This window comes from Poecile atricapillus, chromosome 4 (genome assembly GCF_030490865.1).
Source record: "Poecile atricapillus isolate bPoeAtr1 chromosome 4, bPoeAtr1.hap1, whole genome shotgun sequence".
Taxonomy (NCBI): Eukaryota; Metazoa; Chordata; class Aves; order Passeriformes; family Paridae; genus Poecile; species Poecile atricapillus.
The window spans coordinates 35,580,536-35,597,676 of NC_081252.1; the positions used below are offsets into that span (position 1 = coordinate 35,580,536).

The 17,141-nt window shown below is 39.0% G+C and overlaps 1 protein-coding gene across 2 annotated transcripts in view; it reads left to right on the plus strand.

Moving 5' to 3' along the window:
* Positions 1 to 16,420, plus strand: part of TMEM144 (transmembrane protein 144) — a 20,726-nt gene extending 4,306 nt beyond the window's left edge. Inside the window, exons 1-13 of one of the 2 annotated variants that reach the window (XM_058838348.1) lie at positions 1,735 to 1,870; positions 3,785 to 3,869; positions 4,694 to 4,890; positions 6,039 to 6,161; positions 6,511 to 6,610; positions 7,213 to 7,293; positions 9,309 to 9,390; positions 10,069 to 10,142; positions 11,045 to 11,163; positions 12,412 to 12,531; positions 12,999 to 13,096; positions 14,960 to 15,013; positions 15,868 to 16,420. In XM_058838348.1, coding sequence (XP_058694331.1) covers positions 4,752 to 4,890; positions 6,039 to 6,161; positions 6,511 to 6,610; positions 7,213 to 7,293; positions 9,309 to 9,390; positions 10,069 to 10,142; positions 11,045 to 11,163; positions 12,412 to 12,531; positions 12,999 to 13,096; positions 14,960 to 15,013; positions 15,868 to 15,951 — 1,074 coding nt within the window. In that variant the 5' untranslated portion in view covers positions 1,735 to 1,870; positions 3,785 to 3,869; positions 4,694 to 4,751 and the 3' untranslated portion in view covers positions 15,952 to 16,420. Of the gene's footprint in view, positions 1 to 1,734; positions 1,871 to 3,784; positions 3,870 to 4,693; positions 4,891 to 6,038; positions 6,162 to 6,510; positions 6,611 to 7,212; positions 7,294 to 9,308; positions 9,391 to 10,068; positions 10,143 to 11,044; positions 11,164 to 12,411; positions 12,532 to 12,998; positions 13,097 to 14,959; positions 15,014 to 15,867 lie in introns of those variants that run through there. The other variant, XM_058838349.1, reaches the window with a different exon arrangement.
* The last annotated feature ends 721 nt before the right edge of the window (positions 16,421 to 17,141 follow it).

Here is a 17,141-nt window from a genome sequence, read left to right on the forward strand (position 1 = left end):
GGCCTGCACTGCTCCTAGCAGGAGGCCTCTGGCCAATTTGCAGAGACAGGTGGAATGTGCCAATGCCCACCAGTCACAAAGTCCTGCATCTTGACTTCTCTTTATCCCTGGGCTAAAGGGATGTCCTAAAAGGATGTGGTTACAGACTAGGCTCCTTAATGTGTGTGCTCTTACTCTCTGTGTGCAGGCACTTCAATGTAAAAGGTTAACATTTTTCCTACCACTTTTTTTCTGAATAACACAACACATATGCTTGTTATGCCTTTAGAATTCTCTTTTTTGCAAGCTACCTTTGTGATTGTGATATGGAACATTATTTCTCTTGGTTGCACTATAGCTGTACTGTTTCCATAGAGACGTTCTGCTATTCATCGCTAAATGACACATAGACAGACATTTATGTTGAAATTATTGATAAATGGTGCACTCCTAGCTTTACTGAATTCATACGACTGACAACATATTCTCCAGAGAAACCAAGTAAGCCCTTATTATGGATAATACAGATTCGATTTGCAAAATATGAAGCATTAGTTTAGAAGGCTCGTGCTGTGTTTGTAAGGAGATCAATTTGGGCTGCCATCTGGAAACTGTACTTCAAGAGTACAGAGAGAAATGTTTGCTTCGTGACTAAACATGCTGACTAATAGTCTGTGCTTTTAACTGGTCCGGATCAAGTCCTTACAGGGAAATCTGCAAAGATCTCTTCTTGACATAATGTAAAAGATTTTTTTCCTACTTGGTTTTGGTTGCCAAACAACACTGGCTTCCAGACCAACAGGTGGTAATTTTTGTGCTTAAGAAAAATAAAAACCTGGATGCCCTGACCAGGCTTGGTGGTTTCCTTCCCTTGCTGCAACCACAAGACCAGCAGCTGTTGCATGGCCTCGAAATGTCCCTGCCTTCCCTCCTCTGCAGGTGCCTGCAGCCGCCAGCCCTGTAAGAGCCTCCAGCAGCCAGGGAGACCTCAGGAGCGAGAGGAGCTGCAAGGAGGCCATGCAGCACCACCTTGGAACCATGTCTGTGCTCCTGGGCAAGTGCTGCCAGAATTTGGATGCCTTTTCTGGAACAGAAGTCCTGTGAGGAGCAGCTGAGGGATGTTTAGCCTGGAGGAGACTGGGGGGAGACCTTACTGCTTTCTACAACCACCCAAATGGATGTTGGAGCCAGGTGGGGCTTGGCCTCTTCTCCCGGGCAACCAGCAACAGGATGAGCAGACATAAACTCAGCTTGGGGAGGTTTAGGGTGGACATTAGGAAGAATTTCTTCACAGAAAACATTGCAATATACTGCCTAGGGAGGTGGTGGAGTCCCCAGAGGTGTTTAAGACTGGCATGACACACAGCAGGTGATGTGTGTCTCTGGAATGGACTGTTCAGGGAGGTGGTGGAGTCACTGTTCCTGGAGGTGGTTGAGACGGGATGTGTGGCACTTCGTGCACTCCATGATCTACCTGACGTGGTCGTCTTGGGTCACAGCTTGGACTCGGTGATCTCCAGAGATCTTTTCCAACTTACTTGATTCTGTGATTTTTCAGTTACCGTCACAGCACCGGCCTGCTGAGTCCTCAGCTGCACTTCCACTAGAGAGGGAACTGTCTCATCCGCACGCTTACGGTAGAGAGGCCCAAAGGTGCTTTTATCACGACATGAGTGCATTAATTTATGTTTTTTCTTAGTGATTCTTCCCCGCCAGACGGAAAGCCGCCGCCCCGGTACATCCTCTCCGCCATGGCGGCGAGACAAAACCAGTCGAAAACCGCCGCCCGCTCGCCTCCGCCCCGTTCCCGGACGGGAGGAAGAGGCCAGTGGGAAGAAGCGGCTGGAAGCAGGCGGGTGGAGGCGGGCCGAGGCGCGGGCGGGAGGCCGCGGTGAGCGGCGGCGGGGCTGGGCGCGGGCCCGGCGGCAGTGGGCGCGGGCGGCGGGGCTGTGGCCGCACGGAGGGCCGGGACCGGGGATCTGTGGGTGCGGGCCCGTCCCGGCCGCCTTCCGCCCCGGAGCGGAGCGCCCTGAAACTCGCCGCGGCGCTGAGCCGGCCACAGGCTTCTGGGGGAATGAAGGCGTCTGGCTGGAACGGGGTTTCGGGTATCCCCTCAGGGTGTCTCTTCGGGGTGCAGTGCCGAGCAGCCGGGCTGCCCTGCCGTGGGGCCGAGGGCCGGGCCGTGTTCCGCCCGCAGCCCGGGCCTGCCCCGCCGCAGCCCCGGCGCAATGGCGTCAGTGAAGCCACAGCGGCCCGGGTGGAGCTCGCAGCTGAGTGTTTTCCTTGTTCCGTGACAGCACTTAGTGAAAGCAGTGCCTGATGAAAGTCTTTAAAAAGAGTTCACTTCACGGAAGCCAAGATACATTTCTAGAGCAAGGCTTATGCTGCTGCTTGGGCACGTTGATTTGAGCCCCCTCGGAACTCACAGGAGTGTCCTAAGGGTGTACCCTTACTGGTAAATGCATAATAGGAAAAACGTTCAAACAGTCAGTATGACATGCAAAATTTAAAAATACCCGCTCAATTAGCAAAGAGGTTGTCTGGAACCTTAGCAGCAATGTGGATCACCATTGAGGTGAAGGCTGTCTAAGACAGGGCTTCTTGATTTTGTCCCTATCTGCAGAGATTGCAGCAATGTGTTGCTGTTGCAATAAGTGAGCATCCTGATTTGTTGTGGGTGTGATAGTTCTGAGGCAAGTGTGGAAATGCAGACCACAACAGTGCGGTAAGCTTAGTAGAAAAGGAGCAATGGGTACCAACAAAATTACAACATCCAACAACAAAATTGTATTTTTTTCTGCTGCTTGGGAATCCTCAAGTGCCCTTCAGCAAGGGCAACTTACAGTACCAATTGCAGTTGCATCTGCTTGAGTTGCAGATGCAGCCACTATGCTTTAAGAGCTAGCAGCTTCAACAATACCTCTTAAGTCTTTGGAGGCATATGCAAGTCTATCTGGCAATACCATAGGATTGAAAAGAAGATGCTTTTAGTGAACTCTCAGAAGTTCTATGATTTGGAAAGTATGTAGAAAAAATATAGCAACTTAATGTTGTGTGGCAACTTATTTGCTCTTGACATTTGATGATACAATAGAATTACTTAGCTTGGAAGGGACCTCTGTAGATCACTGGCTCAACTCCCTGCTTAAAGCAGTGCTGCCATCAAAATTACAGCAGGTTGCTTCAGGCCTTGTTGGATAAGCTTTCTCGCGAAGGATTTGAAATAAGAGTTGAAAGTTGGGTGTGAAATTTAGCAAAATTTGGAACAAAGTGTCCCAAGTTTTAGAAAGTTGGAGTTCTAAGCAGGGTGAATGAAGCATAACTTTTAGTTAAGTGAAAGATGTGTTTTCTCTCCACCTTTGTGGTGATGATTCTGGTCCTCCAATTGTGCAAAGGTCTTCCCTGTACACTATATAGAGATTTTTGGAAGATAGGAAATAAGCAGAAAAGTATATTGCTGTGCAGCACAGTTCTCTTAGTAGATATAAAACTGAAATATTTTTAAAGTAACATTTCTCTGTGCAAAACTAAACAGACTGATAAACCACTTTAAATAAGTAAGTCACTATGCAGGTAAGATAAAGACTTTGAAATGTGAAGACGAAAGCTATTCCTGCATTCACAGAGCTGCAGTGTAATCAGCTTTATTTCTACATCCTTAACAGCATGAAGGTCTTCTGGGAAAAACCCAACTCTTGTGCCTTACTTGTCCACTAGATGAGTTAATTGTATTCACTGAGTGAGTCAAGTTTGATGGAATGAAGAAAGCTGATGTCAGCCTTTATGTATATTAATCTGTTCACAGCGTGTCACGGTGTATCCTGTGAAGTCAAGTCTTTGAAGAAGTCGTAGTGCTATTATTTGCACTGCTCAGTGTCTACAGGTCCTGGGTAAGACACACTTTGTAGTGTGTAGTCTTAAATACAGTGAAAAGTGCTTGGAAAAATCTTATCCTCTAAGTAGGAAAGAAAGATGAGTGAGGGAGAAAAAGATAGTATTAATGGAAACAGATGTGCCATTGTAATGACGCCTTTTAAATGTCATCACTGTTTCTCTTAAATACTGAAGTTAAAAATAATATTGACAGCTTTCAAGGGGAAGAATTCTAGAAATTAAATTGCTATATTAGTTGTGTAATTAAACTTTTCATTTGCTAATGTAAATAATTTCAGCAATCGCTGATGTCCCTGCTGAAGTTGTGGATAAAAACATAACCTCAGCAGATAGAGTTCTCAGTGTCCTAAGGACTGTGCAGAAGGCAAGACTAGGTAAAATAAGATGAAAGAATATTCAGCAGCTCAGTTCTTGTGCAGAGAGTGCAGTCACAACACCTTTTACAAGACTGGGCAAAATTTCCACCATCCTATTTCAGATTTTTTTCTCTCCAGACAGTAGCTAGTCCACCTACAATGGGGAAGGGAAAACTGCACTGGGATGGTTCTCGTAACCTTTGAGTGCACCTCTACATTCACTTTTTGTGTCTTCAGATAAAACATACAATACTGGGGTATTTTTGTTTATCTATTCTAGTCACTTTATTCATGTTTTATGGCATGTTTCATGGGGTTCTACACAAACCTTTTCTACATGAACCTCTTTGCAGTTCATTTCAGCTTTGAGAGATTGATAAGTAGGGTCCTTTAAGCTACAGATTTCTAAACTAGGTTGGTATCAATTGGTTGTCCACATACTTAATTCCACTCTTTTATTCCAGATTCTGTCAGGACCTACAGCAAAACAACTCCACAAAAAGAAGCACCTTCAGAACAAAGATGAATATCGGGAAAGCTTACGGTGCTGCTAACATCAGCAATGGAACAGATCTAGTTATTGGTTTTACCTCTTCCACAGTAGCTGTCCTTCTATTTGGGACAAACTTTGTGCCTGTCAAGAAATTTGATACTGGTGATGGTAAACTTAATTATATTATTTTCTTTGGGTTGCTATTTTTGCTAAAAGGAATAATATTTTACCAGAAAATTATGAGAGTTTCAAGGCCATCATCAGAGCTTAATCCAGAGACTGTTTAATTTTGTCTGCTGTTGTTACGGTATAAACCAATAATACTGCTTCAGGATGTGGCATATCTTTAGAAGAGCCTTTTTAGAAGTTGTGCACTTTGACAGGGATGATGTACATTTCATAAGAATTTCACAATGCAAAGTGAAATGTTCTTTGTCCTGCCCTGATGGGGATTCTCAGATACATATGGTGTTATTTATAAAGAAGGTAAAAGTTGTTGGACTTTGCAGCATTGCTTTTCAACTGTGCACCTAACATAAAAACAAAAGCTGAAATTTTAGTAATTTTGTTTGGTGACTTGGTAAGAGGAAGTAATCATTCCTATTTCCTACTTGGAATATTGTCACTTTACTAGGTTTATATTAAATTTTCATGTTTATGTGAAGCATAACCAATTACCAGATCTGTAGATGAATATATCTGCCATTATGTTACTGCAATATAGTACCTACCTTGCAGGCTGGATGTAGCCTCTGCTCTTTGTGCCAAGTATGACCCTAACAAGACAAGCTTAGGCTTTCAAGGGATAGTCTTAGCACAGCTGGCATAAAGTTAACTATTGACCCTTCAAGAATCTACAGAGGTAGAAGAGATCTGTCACTGACCATCCTCAGTGTCTGGGATTACTGGAGAAGCGTGAGCTTGGAAAATGTTTTATCCTGTTGCTGTCGTCTGTGTTAGCAGCTGCTGGAGTGGTGGGAGGAATTTGCAGCAACTGAGTATCATCTTTGTCAGAAGTCCGTCAAAATTTCATGTGTTTAAGAGTAAGGGCTTGTGTAAACTTTGGCCAGCAAAATGTCTTTTGCAGCTCTGTAGAAGAATGCGTGATTAGGAAGAAGCTGACCAAATTATAACCCACCAAAAAACACATTCCTCGAATAAATTGTGACAAGGTTCCTTGACATCCGAAAAGGCAGTGGCCACCTTTGTGATTTTTTTTCTCTACTACTGGATCTAAGATAAACATATTCTATTAAGAGACTCACACATGCAGTATTCTGCAAACTCCCTATTGTGTGCATTTGATTTTTCCACAGGCATGTTCTTCCAGTGGATTCTCTGTGCCTCCATATGGATAGTTTCTTTGGTAGTCAATTTGATCCAGAATTGCCCCCGGTTTTGGCCTCTGGCTATGGTTGGAGGTTTTGTGTGGGCTACAGGTAAGGATAAAGAGATTACAATTCTTGAAACTTTTCCATATATAAGATAGTAGTTTTTAAGTACTTAGTTATTTAAAGCTTCACTGTTAATGGAACTGTATCCTTATAGCAAATACTCCTTTATTGTGCTTATTTTATAAGAGGCAAATTCACACCAAAAATAGTGTTTATAACTATAGGGAGGAAAAGTCTCTCTTCAGTGTATTTATTTTTTAAAAACACTGTTTCTTACCACCTTGTAGCTTCCTAAATTTCTTTGCATTCCAACCAGGCACAGAACCTAAAGGAAACATATACAAAATCATATTCTATTTTCTAACTGATTTTGGTTTTGGTTTTTGTCTTTCAGGCAATGTTACAGTTGTCCCTATTGTTAAAACTATTGGCTTAGCTCTTGGCCTTTTGATATGGGCTTCTTTTAATTTGCTGACAGGTTGGGCAAGTTCAAGGTAAGTAGGCTTTAAATCTTAAGTCATTTAATAATTAATTTTATCAATTCTACATTAATAACTGCAGTGTAAACTCTCCTGTGGAATCATAGGAGCTGGAAATCATTCAGGTTGGAAAAGACCTTTAGTGTCATCAGCTCCAGCCATAAACATAACACTGCCAAGTATCACTAAAGAGGATTTATCCTATGTATTAAAACTTCTTCCTTCATAGTGGAAAGTACTCAAGTTAACTATTGCAGCTTTTTGTATTTCCTCTGTTTTAATAGAACAAAGAATGCCCAGTGATGTTATTAAGTCAATAAATAATGTATTTCTTTATGTAAAACTAGTAGGTATTTGTATTTTTTTCTTCTGCAATTTGGTCTGATAATTTAACTTCAGTTTTTAAATATACATATTTTAAAAATACACATTAAATTAAAGGTTGTTTTTGTGAAGTAGACATAGCTTTTTGCAAGCCAGCTAAAGCACTGATCTAATACTGGAAATATATACTTAAGCAGAATTGTTTACATGAGTCAAGATTTCAAAGGTTAGGTTATAATTTAGCTACTTGTATAAAGTCAGTGCATTTATGTGAAACTGGTTAAATGTTCCAGGTTTGGTTGGTTTGGAATTGACCCGGAAGAGGTGTCAAGACCAATCTTAAATTATATTGGAGCTGGACTTTCACTTATAAGGTAAAAATTGATACTTGTAATGAACTTCTGTTACATCAAATAGGTATTTAATAACCAACCACCAGGATGATTTATCAAGAGAATGAATGTATTGAAGATTTTTTGGCAAGTCAGTTTGCTTCCAAATTTGTGAACTATCTCTACCTAGCTGGTCAGTGTTCATGTAGGTACAGACGTATCCAGTACAGGGGTGAAATGGTTATCCATAAACACAGAAGTATATTTTTCTGCTGGTAGGCATGTTAAAAAAGGCAAAGCAGAGATGCACAGATTGCCTCCCTAGATAGGTTATTCTAATGGTCCCCTTTCCTCAAATCTTGTCAGAGGACAGACTGACTAGAAGAATCTTGTTGAGAAAACCTCAGATTTCTGATCTCAGTTCACTCAGTCAGGGATACAAATCTTAATCTCATAACTACAGAATATACCACTTCCCTGATTCTTTTTGGGGTCCATGAAAGGCCAGAGGCTTTGCATGTTTTCTTGTCTGCAACAGCTCCGTGTCATATAAGTCTTAAGTCACACTTCAAATTCCCCTACAGAGTCTTCCTTCACAATCTTTGGAAGGACTTTATTCTTTCTTTTTGCTTGTTTCTTATTTGTATGAGACCAAAATGAGCATACATTTTGGTCCAAACAGAGGAAAGATCTTTGTTATGTAGCAGTGTTCTTGCTTTTCATCTGGGTGGCTGGGAAGATGGCCCTAAATCCTAAAAACTTACTGTAACAATACTGACAGAAGATGAACATAATGCCTTTTAGAAAAGGAGGGTATTAGGAACATGAAGATAATGAAGCCATTTCTGATTGGTAGGAGAGAGCTTCTGCCTTAGTGTAATGATTTTTGCTTCCACTTTTCTTCTTCCCCAAGACTCTCAAGCTTTGTACCCCCCCATTCCTGTTACATGTGGCATATGATTTTGGGAGGCACTGAGAAAATAGTAGCAGTACTGCTATTCCTGCCTGATGAATTCATGCAGCTTACCACCTGCTTCCTGTTTCTGAGATACCATGGAGGAGTGATCAACAGGAAGAGAGATTGTTTTTTTGAGCAAATGTTTTCCTGGCAAACTGCACAAAGCCTGTGTATGTTGCTCCATGGAGCTCATAAGTAAGCTTTTCATTTTATCCTCTTGTGTGGAATCTGTATGCTTCCTCTGGAGGAAACTGACGTCCTTTTATACCTATGTTTCTCCATCAGTAAGAGATGAATCCTTTTTCAAATGGAAATGTTCTGTTTACAGCTAGGAGAAGAAATTCCTAGGTCATTATAATGTTTTTCATAAAACTACAAAACTGATCCTTCCAGTTCTGTTGTGTATTTATCTGATCTCCTGGAGGCAGGGTTAAGAGTAGTAATATTACCCTTTCTTCTCCATTTTATTCACTTAATGCTCTGATATTGCTCAGCACCACTGAGCAATGTCCCTTTTCCTCCTGCATGCTCACAAGGCCCTGTAGCAGCAGTAGTCCATCCCTCACATATGATGGAAGACTAAAAATTAACGTTTTCCATGAGTACAGAGGTAATTATTTGCAGGTTTAAGCTGTTCCATATAGAATTTTCAAGCATGTGTTCCATTTATGTGTGGTTCAGTACAAAAGGGCACTGTTAGCTAAAGCATCTGTTGTTAATGTGGCTGTAACTACACACTGTTAAAAGATGTTTCAATAATGTTACATAAGAAAGATCTATAAAGTGATACAAAAACCTATTTATTTACTTACTTTCACTTAGGCTGTTAGCTAAGTTAAATTAAGAACTTAAAATTATTAAATTTATATCTTTTATACATATATATATATATATATATATATATATACTCATAGTAAGTTATGGCTATAAAGCAATTGCATTTTTTAAGTTTAATACTTAAAAATTATACTGCAGTGAGTCTAGGGTAATAGTGAAAAGAAAGGAATATGCCTCCAAATAAAACTTTTGTCTCTGGACGCTAAATGTTACATCATTATGAACTGACATGGTATTTATTGGTGTATTTTTCTCTTCTGAGTGCTGTCATATTTCTTTTTATAAAAACTGAAGTCCAGAGTTCTTCAGCTTCATTAGAAAGCACACCTTTACTGAGAGAAAGTGTAAGTATTCTACAGTTGTTATTTAAAGTAGTGAAAATACATATCCATTTTAAAACAAAAAATGTATTTGTTAGTCAGATTTGCTAGGATTTATAGTAGGCTGCAAAAAACAAGATAAATATGTACTGATTGTATCTTAATCTGTGGATCTTGGCAACAGAAGAGGTATTTCCAATTGTTCTTTCTTGTTTGTCATCTTTAGACAGTTCAGAAAGTCCTTCTTCATGATGATGGAGACTATAAAAAGAGTGTATTACTTTCTTATATGGGAGGAAGCATTTTCAATTAAAGGTTAGCTGTAAAGCTCTGAGGGTGCTTAGGTGAAAGGCCAGGTTTTTGCCACATTGCAGAGCTAGGAGACTCTCAAGAGTTGCTGACTGTCATCATCAGCTGTGGCACAGGCTGAAGGCCAGTGGGGGGTATCAGATTGGCTGTCACTCTTTAGGGAGCCCAAAGTATTCAAGGAGAGCTGGAGAACCATTGGTTCCTCCTACCGTTGTACCTTACAATGTACAATGTACCTTACATTGACCTTAGACGTCAGTGCTCAGTGGCTACCTGAACAGAGAGCCCTGAGACTGTTCTCAGGCTGTGCTCAGTGCTTACTAGAGGTTCCAGTCTACCAGACTGAATCACAGAATCACTTAAATTTGCATGAAAATTCATGTTTTTTTGCAGTCTATTAATGTTTCTGAAGAGACCACTGAGGACTCATGGGAGAACAAACTTTCTCCAGCAAAAAGGAGACTCATGTAAGTCGCTAACAGTTCCTTTGCTGGTGCATAGAAATTAGCCAGAGAAAGTAGTTAAAACACAGTGTAAGAGAAGAATTTGTGTCCTGTGGTTTCCTAGCAAAGCCACACACTAATAAATAGCAGATTTTTACATTCTAGTATAGTGTGCAATAGTATAGTATAGTATAGTATAGTATAGTATAGTATAGTATAGTATAGTTTCACAACTATTTAGATGATTCCATTGGCACTGTTGAGTGTGCCTAACCTTACCTATTAAGTATTAGGTACTACTGTGAAAAATATAATTGGGCAAAGTAAGTAACAGTATCAACTCAGTAATTACAGAGCTGGGTTAAGAAGACTGTGTTAATGACATGTTTCTAGGTATGGTTTCCAAGTGAATACAGCTGGAGAAGGCACGGCAGTATGATAAGGAGACACTAAAAGTGCTCCAAAGTGGAAGCAAGCTAACAAGAAGCCAGTGTGGGGAGTGGGGACTGCCAAGAGCACAGCAATCTGGAGATGGAGAAGGGGACTGAAGAGGCAATGATCCTGGGAAGTTATAAAGAATATATAGATTGCAGCCCAAAGGTGGGGTGGGAGCATTTTTAATTGAAATTTTGTTTGTTGTCCCCTAGCTCTGCTTTTAAGAAATCTTAGTTACTTAATTTCCCATGCCATTAATCTAGATTGCTGGCTTTTGCAAGCAGGAATTGTCGGTGTTGCTTGGCTACAAAATAGAGGGAAACTATGTGAACCATTTCTCTACTAGAAAATAAAAATGTGCTAAACCATATTATTTTTATAGCAATTTTTATATGATGCACAGTTTTTACCTGCAGTGCTGGGCTTACATGTGTGGTCTACTTCTTTAACTCATGCAAGGCTATTTTCTCCAATTTTTGTTCTTTTTCAAGAGGCTGTAGCCTGGCTGTAGTAGCTGGAATACTCTATGGTTCCAGTTTTGTACCAGTACTTTACATCAAGGACCATGGAAGAAGAAATGAAACTGTATACACAGGAGCAAGTCAGTTTGGTAAAGGCAAATGGATCACTTCTACTTCATTTCATCATTGTGTTCTCATGCTTTTTTGAAGGCATAGGGTAAAATTTTTGATATGCCTGAAAATGCACCATGGTGATTTATCAGTTCTGCACTACTTTAGATGTTGCCATAATCATTGCCCTAGCACTCCCTCTTTCTTGGAGGTGAGTTACACCATGAAAAACACTGAAAAATAACACAAAGACTACCATACTTAACTCACAGGTATGTTTCTGAAGGCATTAAGTGCTAGCATTCTCAAATAACAGAGTTTGTATGAGTGGAGAATGAGTTAAACAAGGGCACGAGCTTGCCGATTGCCAACAGCAATACAGGAAGCTATGATTGATCATAACTGATGAGGAGAACAGATATATAACAACAAAAGTAATTAAAACCATGGGTTTTTTTAATTGAAATGGTTTAACATAAGCCTAATTGCCATTTTCAAACAACATTCCCCCAAAAACTCTATCTGGTAATGCCTTCAGCACCTTAAGAGCGAAGTACTGTTGAGAGCACATAATGTTGCCATTGTCATATACAATTTCTCTTGAATACTGCAATGTATGTATTCCCCAGGCAGGCAGAACAGATGTTATCATTACCATAGCTGCCTTTCCTGTTGAGAAATTACAACTCCAAGGAGACAAGGATCACCTTGCTACATGCTTCTGCTTTATCATGTTAGAAATACTCTGTTAGCACGTACAAAAGCCATAATGGATTTGTTATTGTTCATAATTATAGTGATCAAAATTTTGATACATCCTTCAAGATTGAAAAAGGACAAAACTGAGCTATATTTAACTTACATAGTCTGTGCAGTTGTCTTGCCCTTTAATATACAGAACAAAACAAGGATACAGGAACATAATTACAACCTCTTGACCATCTACAATTATGTAAAATCCCCACCCCAGTTTTGTAGCCTCACCTGAAGATTTTCTCAAGGTTTTATTAAATTAATTCAGGAATATGTAATAGAGTTCTGAAAATAATGGCTCATAGAAATGCTTATAAGCCTGTAATAAGCACAGCATTTAGTTAATGTTTAATAGGTTTCATTGATTGTATGCATCCTCAGTTAGATTGGCAGCTGTGTTCAACACAATGAGATTTGAATTCTGAAGAGTTGCACCTTTATGCATTTTTGTCAGCATGAATGTTATCAGTGAAAATAATTTTTTTAAAATTCATAACTGTTTTTTTACAAACATCTTGTGTTTTCTCTTTCAGATTTAGATTATGTTTTTGCACACTTCAGTGGAATATTTCTTACAAGTACCATCTACTTTTTGATCTACTGTGCAGTCAGGAAAAATAAGCCTTACGTTTATCCCCAGGCCATATTACCAGGTATGACTGTTTTTTAAATTAGCAATTCATTTCAGCTATTTCTTTGGACCATTTTGCAGTGATTGGCTCAAGTTGGAATTGTGGTTCACCTTTCCAGCATCTTCATTTGACTTCTTGTCTCTTTTGAAAGAACACTTCTATTAGGTTAATTAATTAAGGTTAGGAGATGGTGATAACTTTTGTTCTAATCTGAGACTAGAACAAAGTGACATTGCAGATTTTCAAAAACTGATTGCCTGAGTGGAGAGCACATTGCCCAGAAAATAATGAACTTTAATTAACTTGCTACTTCAGTTGGAGTACCTGATTTTTATCCTTTGAGCATTGCTTTGGTTTGCCAGAACCAGCTTGTTGAAGTAGTTAACATACTAAAATACATATATACAATTGCTTTATTATGCTATAAGTATAAAACTGCTGCCTGTACCTTGCTATGCATGTTTTTGATTAGGATTTATTTTTTCTAGGGTTTGTTTCTGGTGTGCTTTGGGCAATAGCCAATTGCTGCTGGTTCCTGGCCAATCACTATCTCAGTGCTGTCGTCAGCTTTCCAATAATTACTGCAGTAAGTATATAAAAAATAAAATCTCTAACTAGAATTAAAAGTGATTGGGTTTTTTACCTTTCTGTTTTTGGAATTGGGTTGAAATTATGAAGTGTCTAGAGCAGTTTTAGTCAAAAGTATACAGTGCCTCCTCTGCTTGTCTGCACTAGTCTTTGGATTTTTAGGAGTATGAATGATTGTGACAAGCACCATCTTGGTCAACGTCAAGCATAAGAAAAACCAGAAGACTTGAGAATGGGAGTCTTTAGGTTATCCAAAAGCCAAAGCTTTGTAAACAGAATTATATCAATATTAACTATTTAATTGAATTAAAATATTCAAAAGAAGAATTATTTTATGCTTTCATCCCAGGAAGTACATTTGTGTCTGGATGTTTTTGAATTTGTGAATTTTATCCCCTAGTAGTCATTTTGCTTGGTTAAGTCAAGCATTTTTTCTTTTTACAGTTCTTGAACAAACAGAAGAGACTATGTACTACTGAAAATATTGTTCTTATGCAAATGTGTGGAAAATAGGTTGGCCTGTTCTGTGGCTGTATTATTCCGGTTTATGATGTACCTTTAAAGCATAAATTCCAATTACTAGATAAAAGTAAACTCTTTTTGCATTTTCTCTCTTGGCACTCCACTAGTTGGTGACGCAAAGGTGGCAAATGAGAGTTAATATTTATTAAGACCAAAGTTTTGCTTAACAGCTGTATTTTGGAAGCAAACTAATGTAACAACTTTAATAGATTAAGCTCTGCCTCAAGATGCAGTAAGTCAAAATATACTCTGCAGTATGCAATGAAAAAAAAAAAAACCAACTTGAGATCATTCTAATTAGAAATTGAAGGATTAATGGAAAGCAGCTTTAGTAATTTAGTTATCAGTATGCCTAAAGGGCAAGGATGTAAAATCACAGAATGAAAAATGTAGGGACAACACTGATGAGAAACTGCCTATCTGGACCACAGCTTCAGAACTGCTGCTTTATTTCATGCTGGAGAAAATTTTTGGAGAGGTATGCATCACATCCCTTTAACACTTTGTTCCATTTTTTAAAGTGCATTTCTCTCACAGCGCACATTATCTAGAAAGTGAAATAACCCCTCAATTAATAGTTGGCAATGTCACTAGGAAACAGCACCCACACATACATTCAGCATGAGACACTGTTTGCTGTCTGTATCTGTGTCCCATCAGCTGCGTTGAGGATGAAGAGAGGAAGGTCACTGACCGAACATCTGTCAAGTGTTTCTCAGAACAGCTCTAATGGGAAGCATTAACAGAGCCAGTTTTTGCTTCATATTCAGATATTTTCTCATCAGAGATCAAAATTCAGATCATTGCTCCCTTCCTCTACAACATCATGGAAAATCAGGAGTTTCCCTGAGCTGTGTCCCTGGCTGGCTTTGTGCTTTGTCCAGATGCCAGCTATACAGGAAATACATCTATGTTTCAGTCTCTTGATATCATATTGAGTGATAAAATCAAACTTCGTCCAATAGTTAGTCATGCTAATAAAGGAAATGTTAGGAAACATTGAGAACTCTAATTTGGACTAAAGTGAGGCATGTTATTTGGAGTCTACTGAAAGAGCATGTAACATCTGGAGCAGACTCCACAGTGTAATTTAAAAAGAAATTATGCCTACTGCAAAAAAGCCTGCAGTTTCTTGACTCTTAACCCTTCCTGAAGTTTTTATTATATCTTAGTATATATTTCAGTGATGTTTATGCTTTTGTCATGAGTGCTTTATTTATACAGAATGGAAAGACCTAAACATGTTATCTAGACAAAATTCAATCATCCTGAGAGTAGTAATGAGAAGGAGTAAATTTTAATGAAATGCTGTAATGTATAAATTAACCTTATTCTTTAGGGTCCTGGCCTTGTTGCTGCAATGTGGGGAGTCCTTGTATTTAAGGAAATCAAGGTAATGTAATTAGGTCTCTTGCCTAATATCTCTTGCTTGCCTCTAGCTCTAGAAACAGCATGACGTGGTATACAGCTGTATCTCAGATTTCTCCTCCTTGCAAGTATTGCATTATGAAACTGAAAGTGATATCATGCAATATTAAGTTTTCAAAGAAACCTGAAGAACTGTGAACAATTTTCACAGGAATGAAAATTTTAGTTCCCTAACTGTATGAGGAGCAGTGGATGTAAATGAAGACTGTAGCAGAGCCAGGAGGCTGGATGCCGGGCACTACCTGTGGGGCAGGGGAATGAACAGTTGTCCCAATAACATACCAGCAAGTAGATTACATTTTAGGGTCAGGTTCAACAAAGGATGTAAAAATGCAACAGGTTAATTGACCTTTGTAATTACAGTGTAATGTAAAGATCCTAAATTGATACAGCAGTGGTGGTCTACAACAAGCTAACTTACTGGATTTTAACATGCAGGGCAGAAGTAATTTTCTAGTGAAATTTGAAGCACTGAATGCTAGCAGCGTGATACCAGATTCTTTTTGTCAGTCTATCCAGGATCCATAGGTCCCTAACTTGATATTGAAGATGATCTTTCCCAGTATTTTTGGTAACTATTCATTAGGCATCACTCGGTCTAGAACTAGAAGTTCTTTGGCTCCGACTGCAGATTAGTGTTGCACCACAGTAGAAGATGATAATTTTCACTATCCAAACCTTTGTAACTCTCTAAGCCTTTCATTCTTTTCATATAATCTCTGCCTAAATGAAACTTTGTACTTTGTTCTACTTTTTTTTCAAGTGGTACCAGTAATGACAAGATGATATTTTCCTTTTTCTCTTCTTTTGCCTGTACAGGGATTGAAAAACTACATGTTACTGTCAGTATCGTTTTGCATCATTTTGGCTGGATCACTTTCCACAGCTTTTTCTAAAGTTTGAAAGGACCTTCTGGACCAGTAGATGGTGCTAACGTTTAACTCAAATAGAAAGACAGTGTTGGTAGATCACAATACATAATCATTTTCAAAATGTGTGTCCAACATTTACCCTAACTTGCTTCAGCCAAGTGTAAAATGAAAACATTTGGCATGAAAGAAAATCTGGAAATATTTGTGTCTGTTTTTCTTGGAATAGTAAGAAAATCAAAGGAATTTATTAATCAAAGCTAAATCATTTTATTGTTACTAATTATTAGGTTTTTTCATTCAGGTGCTAAATTCATGTCATCATAAATTGCAGTTTACTGTTGTGATGGTGGGTAGTGATTTTGGTTTTAGTCTATAATACTGTATGCATTGCAAGCTGATTTGTTTATTAAAATATTTTCTTACTGACTTAAATATATGTCTTGAAATATTCCTTGTGAAACTGACACACATGAAGAAAACAAAGCTTTTATTTAGAAGCATTATTCTTGAAAATCATTAGTTTACATATAAATGTTGTCTTCCAGTCACTTCAGACTTGTGAAGGAAATAGAGTAAAAAGGGTGCTGGAAAATAAATTATTTTTGTTTCACAACATCTTCCATATCCACCACTAACAGGGACTGTTTATTTTCTTACTTCTGGCAGCTAATATATGCAAAGCATGTTGTCTGAATCTTCCCTTAGTCTTTTCTTCAGAACATTAGACAACCCCAGCTCCTTCAGTCTTCCTTTGTAATTTCCCTTTGTCTTTCCTAGTAATAAAATAGTTGGGCTGGAAGGGACCTTAAAGATCATCTAGATCCAGCCCCTCTGCCAAGGACAGGGGTGCAATTCATTAGACCAGGTTGCTGAGAGTCCTATCCAACCAGACCTTGAACATTTGGAGAGAGGATGCAGCAGCTGCTTCTCTGGACAGCTTATTCCAGTCTTTCACCATCATCTGAGTAAAGAATTTCATGCTAATATCTAATCTGAACCCAACCTTTTTCAGTATAAAACCATTGCCACTTGCCCTGTCACTGTCTGCCTGTATAAAAAGTCCCTCTCCCTCCTTTTTTATATACCACCTTAAGCTTCTGGAAGGCTGCAATGAGGTTACATTGAAGCCTTTTTCATGCTGATCTCTCACTAAGTGGACTAGGTCTGTGTAGAATACCAAAACATGGCAGTCAGGCTACAGTCTTTCAAAAACCAAGAGCA